Source organism: Miniopterus schreibersii (genome assembly GCF_964146895.1).
Source record: "Miniopterus schreibersii genome assembly, chromosome: 15".
Classification (NCBI taxonomy): domain Eukaryota; kingdom Metazoa; phylum Chordata; class Mammalia; order Chiroptera; family Miniopteridae; genus Miniopterus; species Miniopterus schreibersii.
Genome location: NC_138115.1, coordinates 17,411,803 through 17,426,509, shown reverse-complemented (window position 1 = coordinate 17,426,509; position 14,707 = coordinate 17,411,803). Strand labels below are relative to the sequence as shown.

Below are 14,707 nucleotides of genomic sequence, written 5' to 3'. Positions count from 1 at the left end.
CTGTCTCTTTTCCCCACTGTGTTCAGTCTGTTCCCTTTTCTTCTGCCGTCGCTGTCGAGACAGGGAAGGTTCAGACCCAGAGCTGTGTGGCTGCAAACCTGGGTGGATTCTGTTCTGTTTTTCTATAACACATTCACCAGCAACTTGATCCTTAAAACAAACAAAATAATAGTTTTTTGAATTTCCAAACAGCCAAACCCTCCATACCTACTTTTAAAATTATAAGTGAAAATGAAAGGCATTGCCTTTCTCAAAGTAAATGCTTATTTGCGGTGTTTACAGGCAAAGACAAAATGCTAATATCAGTTATTCATATTTTCTGGATTTTTTTCTTTTTTCCCAAATTAAAAATATAATTATTTTAATTAAATTACCCATATTGTAGCCCCAGTCAGTGTGACTCCAATGTAACACTGAAGTGTTACAATTCAATTCCCTGTCAAGGGCATGTACTTGGGTTGCAGGTTCATCCCCACCCCAGAGAGGCAACCAATCAATGTGTCTCTCTCATATCGATGACTCTCTCTCTCTCTCTCTACCTTCTTCCCTCCCTCCTCCTTCCACTCTCTCTAAAAAACAATGGAAAAAATATCCTGTGAGGATTAACCAAAAATTAAAAAAAAAAAATTTACCCATATTGTTATTAACCTGAAATTACTGATGTTCAAATTTTTAAAAAATATCTTTTCATAACTTTTAACAGGTTTTCTATTCAGAAAACTATGAAATATTTTAAATGAAATCCAATTTACTATATACATACTTCCCAAGTAAACATCAGTAATTTAGATGTACCATGAAAAATGCTTTTTAAAGCACCATGAAAAGAGCATTGAATCTGGAGTTAGATGGAGTTATATCTGAGAAACTTAATCTTCCTGAACCTCAGTTTCTTCATCAATAAATTGGTAAAATGCCTCACACACATTTGTATGACTATTGGAGGATTAGTAAATATAGTGCACTAAATTACTTATGACTATGTCTAGCACATTAAACACTCAAAAAAATCAGAGCTATTACTAGCAGTAGTAATGATAAAACAAATTGCCTTTTAAGTTATAAAGTTCACCAAGAACTTAGTATTTTTTTTTAAAAACCTCACATGAGAACATGGTTTTCACATGAGAACATGGTTTTCACATGAGAACAAGGACTTAGTATCTCATTGGGTAGCTGGTTTTAGAAACTTATTCATACCAAACATTAAAGTGAAATAGATTCTTAAATTTTTAAAACAAGTTTTAACTATCAGAATATCTAGGTTTTCAAGTAGATGGGCAAAGGTAATTGAATATGGTTCGATGGACAATTTTTATCAAGAGCCCACTATAGCCCAGCTGGCATGGCTCAGAAGTTGAGCATCGACCTAGGATCCAGGAGATCTTGGTTTGATTCCCGGTCAGGGCACATGCCCAAGTTGCAGGCTCGATCCTCAGTAGGGGGCGTGCAGGAGGCAGCTGATCAATGACTCATCATTGATGTTTCTATCTCTCTCCGTCTTCCTTTGTTTCTCTGACATCAATAAAGACATATTTTTTTAAAAAAAGGAGCCCACTATGTGGTACATTTTGGAAAGAAAAATGAACAATGTGGTATTAATACAAGGTGAAATTGCTTAGTAAGCATAGGCTGTTCAAAATAAAGCTTATATAAGAGTGACAGAACAAATGATAGAGGATTTCTCCAGGAAATCCAATTGGTATTGAAAAAAGTTCTTCTACTTTTAAAAACAATCACACAAAAAGAGGAAATGCTGGACATAAAATTCTAGCAAACAAAAAACCTGCTCTAAAAGCCTGATTTAAGAAATGAATTTGATCAGGAACAAAACAAGGATTTTGTAGTAGACATTGTACTAGAGGTTCTAGCCAGAGCAATTAGGCAAGAAAAAGAAATAAAAGCAATCCAGATTGGAAAGGAAGAAGCAAAACTATCTCTATTTACAGATGACATGATCTTATATTCAGAAAATCCCAAGGAGTCCACCATAAAAAAATTATTATAACCTACAAGTGGGTTAAGTAAGGCTGTATGATACAAGATTAATGTGCAAAAATCAATTGTACTTCTGTATATAAGCAATGAACACTATGAAAATGAAATTAAGAAAACAATTCCATTTACAATAGTATCAAATGGAATAAAATACAAAGAAATAGCCTGACCAGTGTGGCTCAGTGGTTAGAGTGTCTGCCTGTGCACCAAATGGTCACAGGTTCAATTCCCAGTCAAGGGCACGTACCTGGGTTGCAGGTTCCAATCCCTGCCTCTGGTCGAGGTGTGTGCAGGAGGCAACCAATCAATGTGTGTCTCTCTCTCATTGATGTTTCTCTCTTTCTCCTCTCTCTCTCTGTCCCTCTTCCCCCTCCCTTCCACTCTCTCTAAATCAATGGAAAAAATATCCTCACTCCTTGGGTAAGGATTAAAAAAAATACAAAGAAATAAGTTTCACAAAATAAGTGCAAAGCTTGTATACTAAAAATAATAAAACATCATTATAAGAATTTAAAGAAGACCTAAATAAACTGAAAGACATCCCATGTTAATGTGTTCGAAGACATTCAGGGCGGGGTAAAAGTAGGTTTACAGTTATTTGTATGGAAAATAACACAATAATTAATAAATAATAATAAAAGAATAAATTCTGTTTCACATACTCACAGGTGTAAACCTACTTTTACCCCACCATGTATCTTATGATAGCAATATTCTGCAAATGAACCTCAGATTCAGTGAAATCCCAGCCTTTTTTTAGAAATTGACAAGTTGATCTTAAAATTCATATGGAAATGCAAAGGACCCAAAATAGCCAAAACAATATTGAAAAATAAAAATAAAGTTGGAAGACAAACTGCCAGTTTCAAAACTTACTGCAAAACTATAATATTTAAGACAGTGTTTTACTGACATAAGGATAGACATATAAATCAGTGAAAATAATTGAGTCTAGAAATAAATCATTACATTTATGGTCTACTGATTTTTACCAAGAGTGCCAAGACAATTCAATGGGAAAAGAATAATCTTTTAACGAATGGTGCCTGGGATACCTGGATATTTGCATACAAAAGAATGAAGTTGGACCCTTTCTTCACACCATACACAAAAATTAACTCAAAATGCATCACAGACCTAATGTCAGGACTAAAACTATAAACTCTTAGAAGAAAACACAGGAGTAACTTATTCATGACACCAAAAGCATAAGCAACAACAACAATAAAAATGGACAAAGTTGGATTTCATCACAATCCCAGCAATCCAATGAAGTATTATTATTCCAATTTGAAGATGAAGACACTGAGGCTATGACAGTTAGATTATTTGCCCAAAGTCCCACCACAGCTCTGAATCAAAGTCAGGATTTGAACTCATGGGCAGACATTGAGCAGATATTGAATTAATATTTTCCCTTGTCAGCCAGCTCAACATAGTCGAATCAGATTCAAATTCCATAATTCTCAGCCAGCAGGACTAGATTTAATTCACTGTTGGAGCAATTAGAGGGCATGAGGCAGTCAGTGTTCCATGCACTGTGTAAAGATGAGGAAGACTCCCACCTGCCATGGCTGTCCTATTGTCTAGGCCAGTGGGAGCACCAGAGTTGTCCTGAGTCCATAGGTGCTTTGCTGGCTCTGCGTGGGCAAGGTACTAATGGTACCATTAGGCAAGAGTACTAATGGTACCTCAAGTTCCCTACTCCATTTCAAACAGAAATGTTGAGGTCTTTTGATATTTTGGGTGGGAAGGAAACAGGGATAGAAGGATGAAGGGATAGAAGGAAAACTTCAAGAAGAGAGGGAGGAAAGAAGAAAGATGTGAGTTATTTCTACCCAGGGATTTCTGTTCAATTTACAACAAAGCCTAGAAAGAATGAAACCACACGGTGAAAACTCAGATGGTATTTAAGGACCTAGGCACATTCCAGAGGTAACTAAAATTCTGTGATGAAGACTCTCCCTATTTTAAGACTTTCTTTGCAATCAAGAGGGGAAAATAAAGGGGTCACATGCATTATGGGAAAAGCACTTTGTATTAGAAAAATAATGGTGTTGACATCCTTTCAACAGACCTCTAAATACAATTTGACCTTTTGCTTAATTGTAGAGTGCAAAGAACATATTCTGTGATGATTTTGTCCTATTGACACTACCATCTAATAAAATATAGACTATTTTAGACTATTTCAAAAAATGTCTTCTGCATATAGATTCTGATTACATGGCTATTAAAACAAGCATGGAATAATACTGTAGAGGAGGAAACAAGATGATGGTGTAGGTAATAGCTGTACCCGCCGCCTCCCACAACCACATCAAAATTACAACTAAAATACAGAACCACCATCACTCAGAACCTCCTGAAATCTGGCTGAACAGAAGCCCTACAACCAGGGAACTGAAGCAGTACCGAGACCGGGGTGTCTCCAGCACAGCAGCTCTTTGGCTGTAGTTGCAGCTGGTCCTCACAGCCAATTGGCCTGGGGGTCAATTCCTCCCAATGACGCCAAAAGCAACCAAGGCTCAACTACAACAGGTCAGAGCACGCAGCCCACACAGGGGAGCACCTAAAAGGCCCAGCTCAGGTGACTGGGGAGGCTGAGTCACTGGACCCTAGAGGACACCTACTACACAAAGCACCTCGACAAATTCCAGGAGACATAGCAGCTCTACCTAATACATAGAAACAAACACCTGGAAGCAGCCAAAATAAAGAGGCAAAGAAACATGTCACAAAGGAAAGAACAGAAGAAATCTCTAGAAGAGGAACTAAATAAAATAGAACCAAGCAAGCTAACAGACACAGAGGTCAGAATTTTGTTTCTAAGGATGCTCAACCATATTAGTAAGAGTATTACAAAAACAACTGAGACCATCAATGACATAATAAAGTACCAATTTGAAATGAAAGCCTTCATTTCAACTGAACTGAAATGAAGAATAATTTACAGGGAATCAACAGTAATGTTCTGGTTTTCTCTCTGATCCTCAACTATTACCATGCTTCATCTAATCTAGATTTCTCTCCAAGTTCAAGTAGAAGATAACCATTAAATTGACTCAGAATACTCTCTCAATATCAAAATCCTTTTGCTTCTTCTCTTCTCTTCTTCCTTCCCCTTTGTTTCCAACACATAAAATATTCTTTTTATTCATTAAGAAATCAGATCTACTAACTTTTTAAAAGCAAGGAGTGTGATATTATCTAATTGTTGAAACTACCCATCCACTTGGAGGACTAAGGAAGAATGATGAGACTGAAATAGGAAAAAAAACATACAGATAGCATGCTTCCACCAAGCACCTTATGCCAGGGCACAGAAGGACCTAAGAATCCCTAGGGTCTCATCGTTTGGTTTCTGTTATGTTTAAACTGGTACACTGAGTAGGTAATTTTCCTAAAACAACACCTAGAATACAACCAAACCACCACCCACACCTTGGTAACTGCACTTTCCAGTCTTCTCTCTGAAACCAACACCTTATGCATATCACTCACCTGGTCCTGTGGCTTTTGGTCTTTGTTTAGGGGCTGCAGAGGCTTTTCTTTTCTTTCCCCAGTGACACTGTCAGAGCACCACGTAGGAATTAGGTTTCCAGGTTGAGTGCTGGACTTAGTGTTATCCTGCAGCCTCTCCTTCACTTGAGAAATACTGCATTTACCTTCTAGTTCATTAGAGGCATCTATGTGTCTTGGCTGATTCTCTTGAACTAACCCGTCGCTCAAGTCCCTTTCTGCAGGTAGGATGTCAATGTTCACTCTACTGATTGTAGCTAGTGATTCTGTGGTACTGCTCATGTCCGGTTTGCAGGTGTGGCCTTTCAGACTCGCAGGTGTCTTCAAGGGGCCAATAACTATGTGTTTCTCCTGGGATAAACCTTTGTCTTCACCCTGAGTGAAATGCTTCCAAGTTATTATAGCACTCCTCACACCATACAAAAAAATCAACTCAAAATGGAACAGGTTCCTCACAAAGTTAAACACAGAATTACCATATGACCCAGTAATCCCATTCCTAGGTATATATTCCGAAGAACTGAAAGTAGGGACTCAAACAGGTATCTGTGCACCAGTGTTTATAGCAGCATTATTCACAGAGATCAAGAGGTGGAAAAAGCCCAAATGTCTATTAGCAGATGAATGGCTAAACAAAATGTGGTATATAATACAGTGGAACATTATAAAACCATAGGAAGAAATGAAGTTCTGATGCATGCTATAACATGGATAGACCTTGACAACATGCTAAGTGAAATAAACCAGAACCAAAATAATAAATATTTTGTGGTTCTACTTATATAAAATACCTAGAACAGGCAAATTCATAGAGGTTAACAGGGCCTGGAAGTAGGAAAAATGGAGTGTTATTGCTTAATGGGTAAGAATTTTTGTTTGGAATGATGAAAGGGTTTTGGAAGATAGTGGTGATGGTTGTACAACACTGTGGATATAACTAAGGTTATTAAATTGTACACTTAAAAATAGTTCAAAATGGCATATTTTATGTTATCTACTTTTTACCACAATAACAAATTTTTTTAAATGGATCAACAACCTACATATAAGAGTCAATATTATAAAACTTCTAGAAGGAAACATAGGCATATATCTTCAGTACTTTGGATTTGGCAAGTAATTCTGAGATACGACACCAAAAACATGAGCAACAAAAGAAAAAAAAAGATAAACTGGGCTTCATGAAAATAAAAAAACTTTTGTGCATAAAAGGACATTATCACCCTGGCCATTGTGGCTCAGTTGGTTAAAGCATCACCCCATACACTTAAAGGCTGCAGGTTTGATTCCTGGTCAGGGCACATACCTAGGTTGCAGGTTCAATCCCCAGTCAGGACGTGTATAGGAGGCAACTGATCAATGTTTCTCTCTCACATCAATGTTTTCCTCTGTCTCTCTCTCCCCCTTCCTCTCTCTCTAAAATCAATTAAAAAATCCTTGGGTGAGGATTTAAAAACAAAAAAAAAGGACATTATCAAGAATATGAAAAAGTAACCTACAGAATGGGAGGACGTGTTTGTAAATCACATGAGTCTAATATCCAGAACACAGAAAGAACTCTAAGAATTCAATGACAAAAAAAAAAAAACCCAACTAAAAAAATTGACAAAAGACTTAGTAGATATTTCTCCAAAGAAGGCAAAGAAAGGCCAACAAGCTTGTGAAAAGATGCTCTATGTCATTACTCGTTAGGGAACTGCAAATCAAAACTACAATGAGATACCACCTCATATCCTCTAGGATGGCTAAATCAGAAAAACAGAAATAACAAGAGTTGGCAAGGTTGTGGAGAAACTGGAACTCTAGTGGACTGCTAGTAGGAATGTAAAATTATGCAACTAATATGGAAAACAAATGTGGTGCTTCCTCAAAAAGTTAAAGATAGAATTACCATATGACCAGCATTTCCAGTCCTAGGTATATACCCAAAAGAATTGAAAACAGGCTCTGGCCGGGTAGCTCAGAGTATCATTCCAACATGCCAAGGTTTCAGGTTCAATCCCTAGTCAGGGGATACACAAGAATCAACCAATGAATGTATAAATAAATGGAACCAAAAAATCGATATTTCTCTCTCTCTTTCTCTTCCTATCTCTCTAAAATCAGTAAGTAAATTTAAAAAATTAATTACTAAGAGAAAAAAAAAGAATTGAAAACAGGTATTCAAACAAATAACCACACACAAATGTTCATAGCAATAGGCAAAAGGTGAAGACAACCCAATATCCATCAATAAATAAATGGATAAACAAATTGTGGTAGAGATATACAATAGAATATTATTCACATATAAAAGTAAAAGAAGTATTGATACGTTATGTGGAGGAACCTCAAAAATATTGTGTTAAGTGAAAGAAGCCAAGACACAAAAGCTCACATATTGTATGATTCCATTTATATGAAATATCTAGAATAGGCAAATCCATAAGAAATAGAAAACACATTGGTGGTGGTTTTCAGGGGCTGGAGGGAGTGAGGATGACTACTTAATGGGTATGGGGTTTCCTTTGGAGTGATGTGAAAATGTTTTGAAACTATTAGGGGTGATTCTTTCACAACACTGTGAATGTATTGAATGCAATTAATTGTTCACTTTAAAATGGTTAACTTTGTTATATAAATTTCACCTCAATAAAAGAAATTCTTAGCACTAGCCGATTTGGCTCGGTGGTGAGAGCGTTCGCATGCAGACTGAAGGGTCTTGGGTTCGATTCCGGTCAAGGGCACATACTTTGGGTTGCAGGCTCAATCCCCAGCCCTAGTCGGGGCACATTCAGGAGGCAACCAATCAATGTGTCTCTCGCATCGATGATTTTCTCTTTCTCTCTCCCTTCCACTCTCTCTGAAAAGCAAAAATTATCCTTGGGTAAGAAATTCTTAGAATAAAGTTATTACAGCACAGACTTCATGAACAGTTTGGCAGCCCACTTTGGATAAAGCAGGCCAAATGAAATCACCTTCAGTGTTCTTTCTCTATAATACACAATTAATTACACAACAGAATCTCCAGTATAGCCTAATCATTTCATATAACTTTTTTATATAACCTATCATCTTAATACAGTTTCTAAAACATGTACCCTTTAAAAAGAAACATACCATTATATATGTCTTGGGACCCTCAGAAGAGTGTAACTGGAGAGGAATAACTTCATGATTTGATTCAGACTTTCCAGAAACCACTGAAGAAACAGGCTTGGATTTAGAGTCACCATTCTTAATATTATTTTTGGAGGTTTTCCTTTATGAGGAAGAAAAAGAAAAAGTTATCAATACAGTGATAATGAAAGGTTTTTTTCTTTACATTATCAATATATTGAAGATGAAAGATATATGAGAAAATGTGTATGTATAACATTCCCTTACAGAACTGCTTCATTTATAGAGAATAGTCTTCTAAAAATCACAGGGAATTCTACAAAACACTTGACCAGTTCTCTTCAAAAACAAACAAGGTCGTGAAAAACAAAGAAAGTGAAAATTGTCCCAGACCCAACTTGTTTTGGTGTGACATTTCTACAACTGGGCTAAACCTTTGGAAAATTCAAGGGGAGCATGAAGACCAGCACTGCAGATGGAAGGCCAAAGTTCTGTTTGGTGGAAAATTAGAGACAATGTAAACAAAAAGATGGTCCTTTATCCCCTGGAGCCTTGTTAGCATTGCCTCCTCCAAATTTAACATGTCACAAGGCAGAGATCGTGAAGGCCTTGTCCAGCCCTAAGTTTTAGATTCTGGAATCGCTGTTCAGTGAAGGTAGGACCTGCACATCAAAGAAAGTAATTCTTTTTCTCTTGAGAAGTTATGAGTGAAGAGGGAAGTTTATGAAGGTCTCAGAAATCTGAGCACTATATTTTAGATGTGACTATTATCTTACATAGTAAATAATGTAATAGGGTCCTTAGATAATCTATTTTAATATGGTTTCTAAAACACGTCTTTTTTTTTTTTAATCCTCACCCAAGGATATTTTTTTTCATTGCTTTTGAGAGAGAGTGGAAGGGAAGGAGGGAGAGAGAGAGAGAAAGAGAAACATTGATGTGAGAAAGACACATCGACTGGTAGCCTCCTTGGCCCTTGGCCAGGAATTGAACCCACAACCGGCCCTTTAAATAAATATTGGCTTAAAATAAATATTGGGGCTGGGGATTGAGCCTGCAACCGAGGTACATGCCCTTGACTGGAATAAAACCTGAGACCATTCAATCCACAGACCGACGCTCTAACCACTGAGCCAAACCAGCTAGGGCAACACTTGTTTTTTAAGAGTCATACTCAGTATGTCTTGGAACCCTCTGAGGAATGTTAAAGTGATTCTCTAAACGGTTCTCTCAATTTCTGGTTTTAGCAATTAAGCAAATCTCAACACATGTTCCAATTATGCAATTTCACTTCATGTTTAAAAGAAACTCATCATAGGCCTGGCCGGCGTAGCTCAGTGGTTTGAACATTGACCTTCCCACCGCAGGGTCGCAGGTCCAATTCCCGGCCAAGGGCACATACCTGGGTTGTAGGTTCAATCCTCAGCCCCAGTCACAGGCGTGCAGGAGGCAACCAATCAGTGTGTCTCTCTCACATCAATGTTTCTCTCTCCCCTCTGTCTCTTCCCCTCCCCCCTTCTTTCCACTCTCTCTGACAAGCAATGGAAAAATATACTTGAAGATTAAAAACAAAACAAAAATTCACCATAAATTCTTGCACATTAAAATTATAGAAGCCACTCTTTTTTATTCCATCTATATAGCCCAACTATTTGCAAGGGAAGTATCTTACGCCTTTGTGGCCTCCAAGAAGAAGGAGATTTGGCGCTTTATGTAAGGCTGCCTCAGGATGCTCTTCACAGAGGGTCTTTCTTCAGGCCTTTTGCTCAGCATTGTTCTTATCAGTTCTGCCAGCTCTGGGCTATAATCTTTCGGCATTGGCGGCAGCTACAAAAAGAAATAATACCACAACTATGACTAATGGTCTTGTGAAGCAAAGTAATTGAAGGTGGAGTTTTCCAATATTTATTTTAAGCCATTATCCACATAAGCATAAAATAACCAGTATATTAGTGCGCAGGAAGTGTACTGATGTCCTGGTTACAACAGCAAGTTGTAAGATTGTAAAAGTATATTCTTCAAACCAGCAATCCCAACTGAGGACTCCCTCCTGCAGAAAGAAGGGCATGAGACTTCTAGTCAAGATGGTGGCATAGGTAAATGCGGTACTCCCAACCTTGCACAACCACATTAAAATTACAACTAAACTACAGAACTCCCATCATTCAGAACAGCCTGAAATCTGGCTGAATGGAAGTCTTACAACTAGAAAATTAAAGAAGCCACATTGAGTCTGGTAGGAGAGGCAGAGACACAGAACGGGTTGGTCCAACACCGAGGTGTGGCGGTTTAAAATCAGTAGTGATATCTGGGCTACAGAGGTCCTCCCTGAGGATTGAGGGGTCCCAGCCCTACACCAGGCCCCCCAGCCCAGGGTTCCAATGCCAGGAAGAAAAGTTTCCATAACTTCTGGCTATTAAAAACCAGTGTGAACTGAGGCTGTGGGAGACAGAGGGTTGCTGGAATCACAGGCAGTTCCTCTTAAAAGGCCCAAGCATGAACTTACTCAGACTCACTCCCTCTCAGCTCCAGCGCTGGGGCAGCAGCTTGAAAGACACCAAAGGCATACAGGGAGGAACTGAATGGCCCAGCGTCAGGGTGAGAGGTGGGGCTGGCAGCTTTCTCCCAGACAGAAGTGCTCGCAGAGGCCATTGTTCCTTTGATGAGCCCTCCTCCCATGGAGCCAGCAGGTGGGCGCCACATCTGAGACTCCATCAACCTGGCTCACACTGTTTGCCCTGACCCACTCAACTTTCAGGCCCACCCAAGATGCTACTAGTGGCTTTTCCATATGAATGGCCTGTCTTGGCTTATGCTTCAGATTTTCCTAAAATCTCTGAAACAAGCAGCATCTGGCCTCAGCATGCCCCATAGCCCTCGCTAAGTGGCCCCAGGCCCAGCACTAGCAGCAACCAACCTTGGTTCACAGGTTATCCCTGGCCTAGACACTTCCAAGCCTAGCACAAGTAGCAGCCATCAGGGGATCGCTTTGTAGGTCATGCCAGGTGGAACTGGGCAGAACCCGGGCAGCACCTGACCTTGGCCTGCACCTCCTGAGAGGCCCCAGAGCCAGCACATCCAGTAGACAGCTTCAGACCATGTCCAAGCACCACCATCCAACCACATCCACACGTGACACACTCAAGGGGTGGACTGAGTGGACACCAGAGCACTGCTGAAGTAAGTCCTGCTCTGTGGGGTGGGCCACTGCACAGCTGATCCTCCACTGTGGTCGGAGGTCAGTGGTTGGTCCTGGTTGTAGCCAGTCCTTACAGCTGATTGTCATTGGGGTAAATCCCTCCTATTGACGTGCTAACAGCAATCAAGGCTCAACTACAACAGGAGGGTGTACACAGCCCACATGAGGAGTGTGCCTCAAGTGCCCAGCTTGGGTGATAGGGGAGGCTGTGCAACTGGACCCTACAGAACATCTACTATATTAGCACACTCTACCAAGCCTGGAAGACATAACAGCTCTACCTAACACACAGAAACAAACAAAGGGATCCTGCCAAAATGAAGAGACAAAGAAACATGTCCTAAATGAAAGATCAGAACAAAACTCCAGAAAAAGAACTAAACGCAATGGAGACAAGCAATCTACTAGATGCAGAATTCAAAACACTGGTTATAAGGATGCTCAAGGAACTTAGTAAGGACTTCAGCAGCATAAAAAAGGCTATCTCTCTCTCCCTCTCCCTTCCTGTCTCTGAAATCAATAAAGATATATGGCAATAAAATGGCAATAATACATATCAACAATTGATTCCAAAAAACAAAATAAACAAATAAGCAGAACAGAAACAGACTCATAGATATAGAGAACCTTTTGACAGTTGCCAGATGGGAGGGCAGTTGGTGGGATGGGCGAAAAAGGAGAAGGGATTAAGAAGTACAAATTGGGCCCTAGCCTGTTTGGCTCAGTGGTTACAGTGTCGGCTCTCGGACTGAAGGGTCCTGGGTTCCATTCTGGCCAAGGACACATACCTCAATTGCAGGCTCAATTCCTAGCCCAATCAGAGCACGAGCAGGAGGCAACCAATCAATGTGTCTTTCTGACATCAATGTTTCTCTCTCTCTCTCTCTCTTTCTCTTCCACTCTCTCTGAAAAGCAATGGAAAAAATATCCTTGGGTGAGGACTGGAAAAAAAAAGTACAAATTGGTAGTTAGAGAATAGTCATGGGGATGTAAAGTACAGAATAGGGGATATAGTCAATAATATTCTAATAACTATGTATGGTGTTAGATGGGTATGAGATTTATCAGGATGATCACTTAGTTATGTAATGTCTAATCCCTGGGGTGTACACCTGAAACTAATATATAATATATGTCAACTTTAATTGAAAAATTTTAAAAGTGGTTGAAAAAAAAAGAAATAAGGGCATGCGTTTCTGAAGAGTTTATACCAGATTATTCTCCACAGTATCATTCTTGCAGTAGTAAAAGATTAGAAACAACTTAAATGTCCATCCATAGGGGACTTGTAGAATAGATTGTGGTACATCCTTCTAATACTAGGCAGCCTCTTAAAAAAATAAAAGGTGTACCAACCTGGAAAGATGTCCCTCATATATTAAGTCAAAAAAGTGAGTTGTCTAACAATGTGTACAGCCTGATTCCATTTCAGTTAGTTTTTTTTTTTAATATATCTTTACTGATTTCACAGAGAGGAAGGGAGAGGGAAAGAGAGAGAGAGAGAGAGATGAAGCATCAGTGATGAGAGAGTCATTGATCAGCCACCCCCTGCATATCCCCGACTGGCGATAGAGCCCACATGTGCCCTGACTGGGAATCGAACCTTGATCACCCGGATCCTAGGTCAATGCTCAACCGCTGAGTCACACCCGGCCGGGCGATTTCAGTTACTTTTTTAAAGGATCTGTGTGTATATGTGCATATATACACCTAGAGTTATATCTGTATAAGACAGGAAAAAGCCAGGAAGGTCATGCACCAAATTGTTAGTAATCACTATCTACAGGAAATTAAAATGGATAGGAGAGGGGAATTTCGCTTCTTCTTGTTTGAGTCTTTAAATAGTAGAATTATGGCCCTGGCCAGAGTGGCTCAGTAGTCAGAGCACCAGCCCAAGCAACAAAGGGTTGCAGGTTCAATTCCCGGTAAAGGGCACATACCTGGGTCGCAGGTTTGATCCCTGGCCCTGGTTGGGGCGTGAGAGGGAGGCAACCAATTGATGTGTCTCTCTCACATTGATGTCTCCCTCTCTCCCCCCTCCCTCCTTCCACTTTCTCTAAAAATCAATGTAAAAAATACTCATTAAGATGACGATTAGCAAAGAATAAGTAAATAAATAGTAAAATTATGGGCAAATTTTACTTTTGTATTTTTCAATATTTCCCAAATTAAAAAATTAAATAAGTCTTGATGTAATAAAATCACTATGTGATTTATAGCCTTAAACTTGTTGGTGTGTGGATGCCTGACACTGCAGAGGGCAACTAACTTCATGGAACTAACATATAAAGTTGGTCATTCATGCATCTATATCATATACAATGTTTTTTATAATTCTTAACTGGTTAGTAGTGATTGTAATGATTATCAAAAGAATACCAAATTCAAACAGAGTGGACTCATTTTAAATGGGGCTCATTTAACCATAAGCTGCTTAGGAGAACCTACCAATAGTCTCTCAGGTACCTGCATGTCCTGTGGGTACAGGTAGTGGTTTTCAAAAATCCAGTTCCTCGGAGCCATTAAGCCACTTTTACAAATTAATATTAAGAAATGATCAATTCTTTCTCCTCCAGTTCAACCTTCCCCACAGAAGGCACCCACCATTCTTAATTATCCACTGAACATCAATGATTACTCACCTTTGTCAGTAGCTACGTAGAAAACTGCATTAAATTAACCTTGCCCCAAATATAATAAACAATTAGTTCCAGAATATTCCTTACCTTTCCTTCAATAATCCGATAAACTAAAGAATTCATGTCTTTTGCATTGAAAGCATGCTTCAGGGTGGCCATTTCATAAACACAGCATCCCAGAGCCCAAACATCAGACTAGAAAAGAACAACAGTAAATGTAAGTTATATATCAGAATGCTTTATTTACATT

At 39.1% G+C, this 14,707-nt stretch overlaps 1 protein-coding gene across 3 annotated transcripts in view; it reads right to left on the bottom strand.

Annotated features, from left to right (window-relative positions):
• The window catches only part of NEK4 (NIMA related kinase 4), a 33,702-nt gene that overhangs the window by 14,471 nt on the left and 4,524 nt on the right, over nucleotides 1–14,707 (bottom strand). For all 3 annotated transcript variants that reach the window (XM_081160318.1, XM_081160320.1, XM_081160319.1), the window contains exons 4-8: nucleotides 14,545–14,652; nucleotides 10,292–10,446; nucleotides 8,620–8,761; nucleotides 5,503–5,895; nucleotides 1–150 (exon numbers count right to left, since the gene is read on the bottom strand). In XM_081160318.1, the coding sequence (XP_081016444.1) occupies nucleotides 1–150; nucleotides 5,503–5,895; nucleotides 8,620–8,761; nucleotides 10,292–10,446; nucleotides 14,545–14,652 (948 nt within the window). The remainder of the gene's footprint in view (nucleotides 151–5,502; nucleotides 5,896–8,619; nucleotides 8,762–10,291; nucleotides 10,447–14,544; nucleotides 14,653–14,707) is intronic.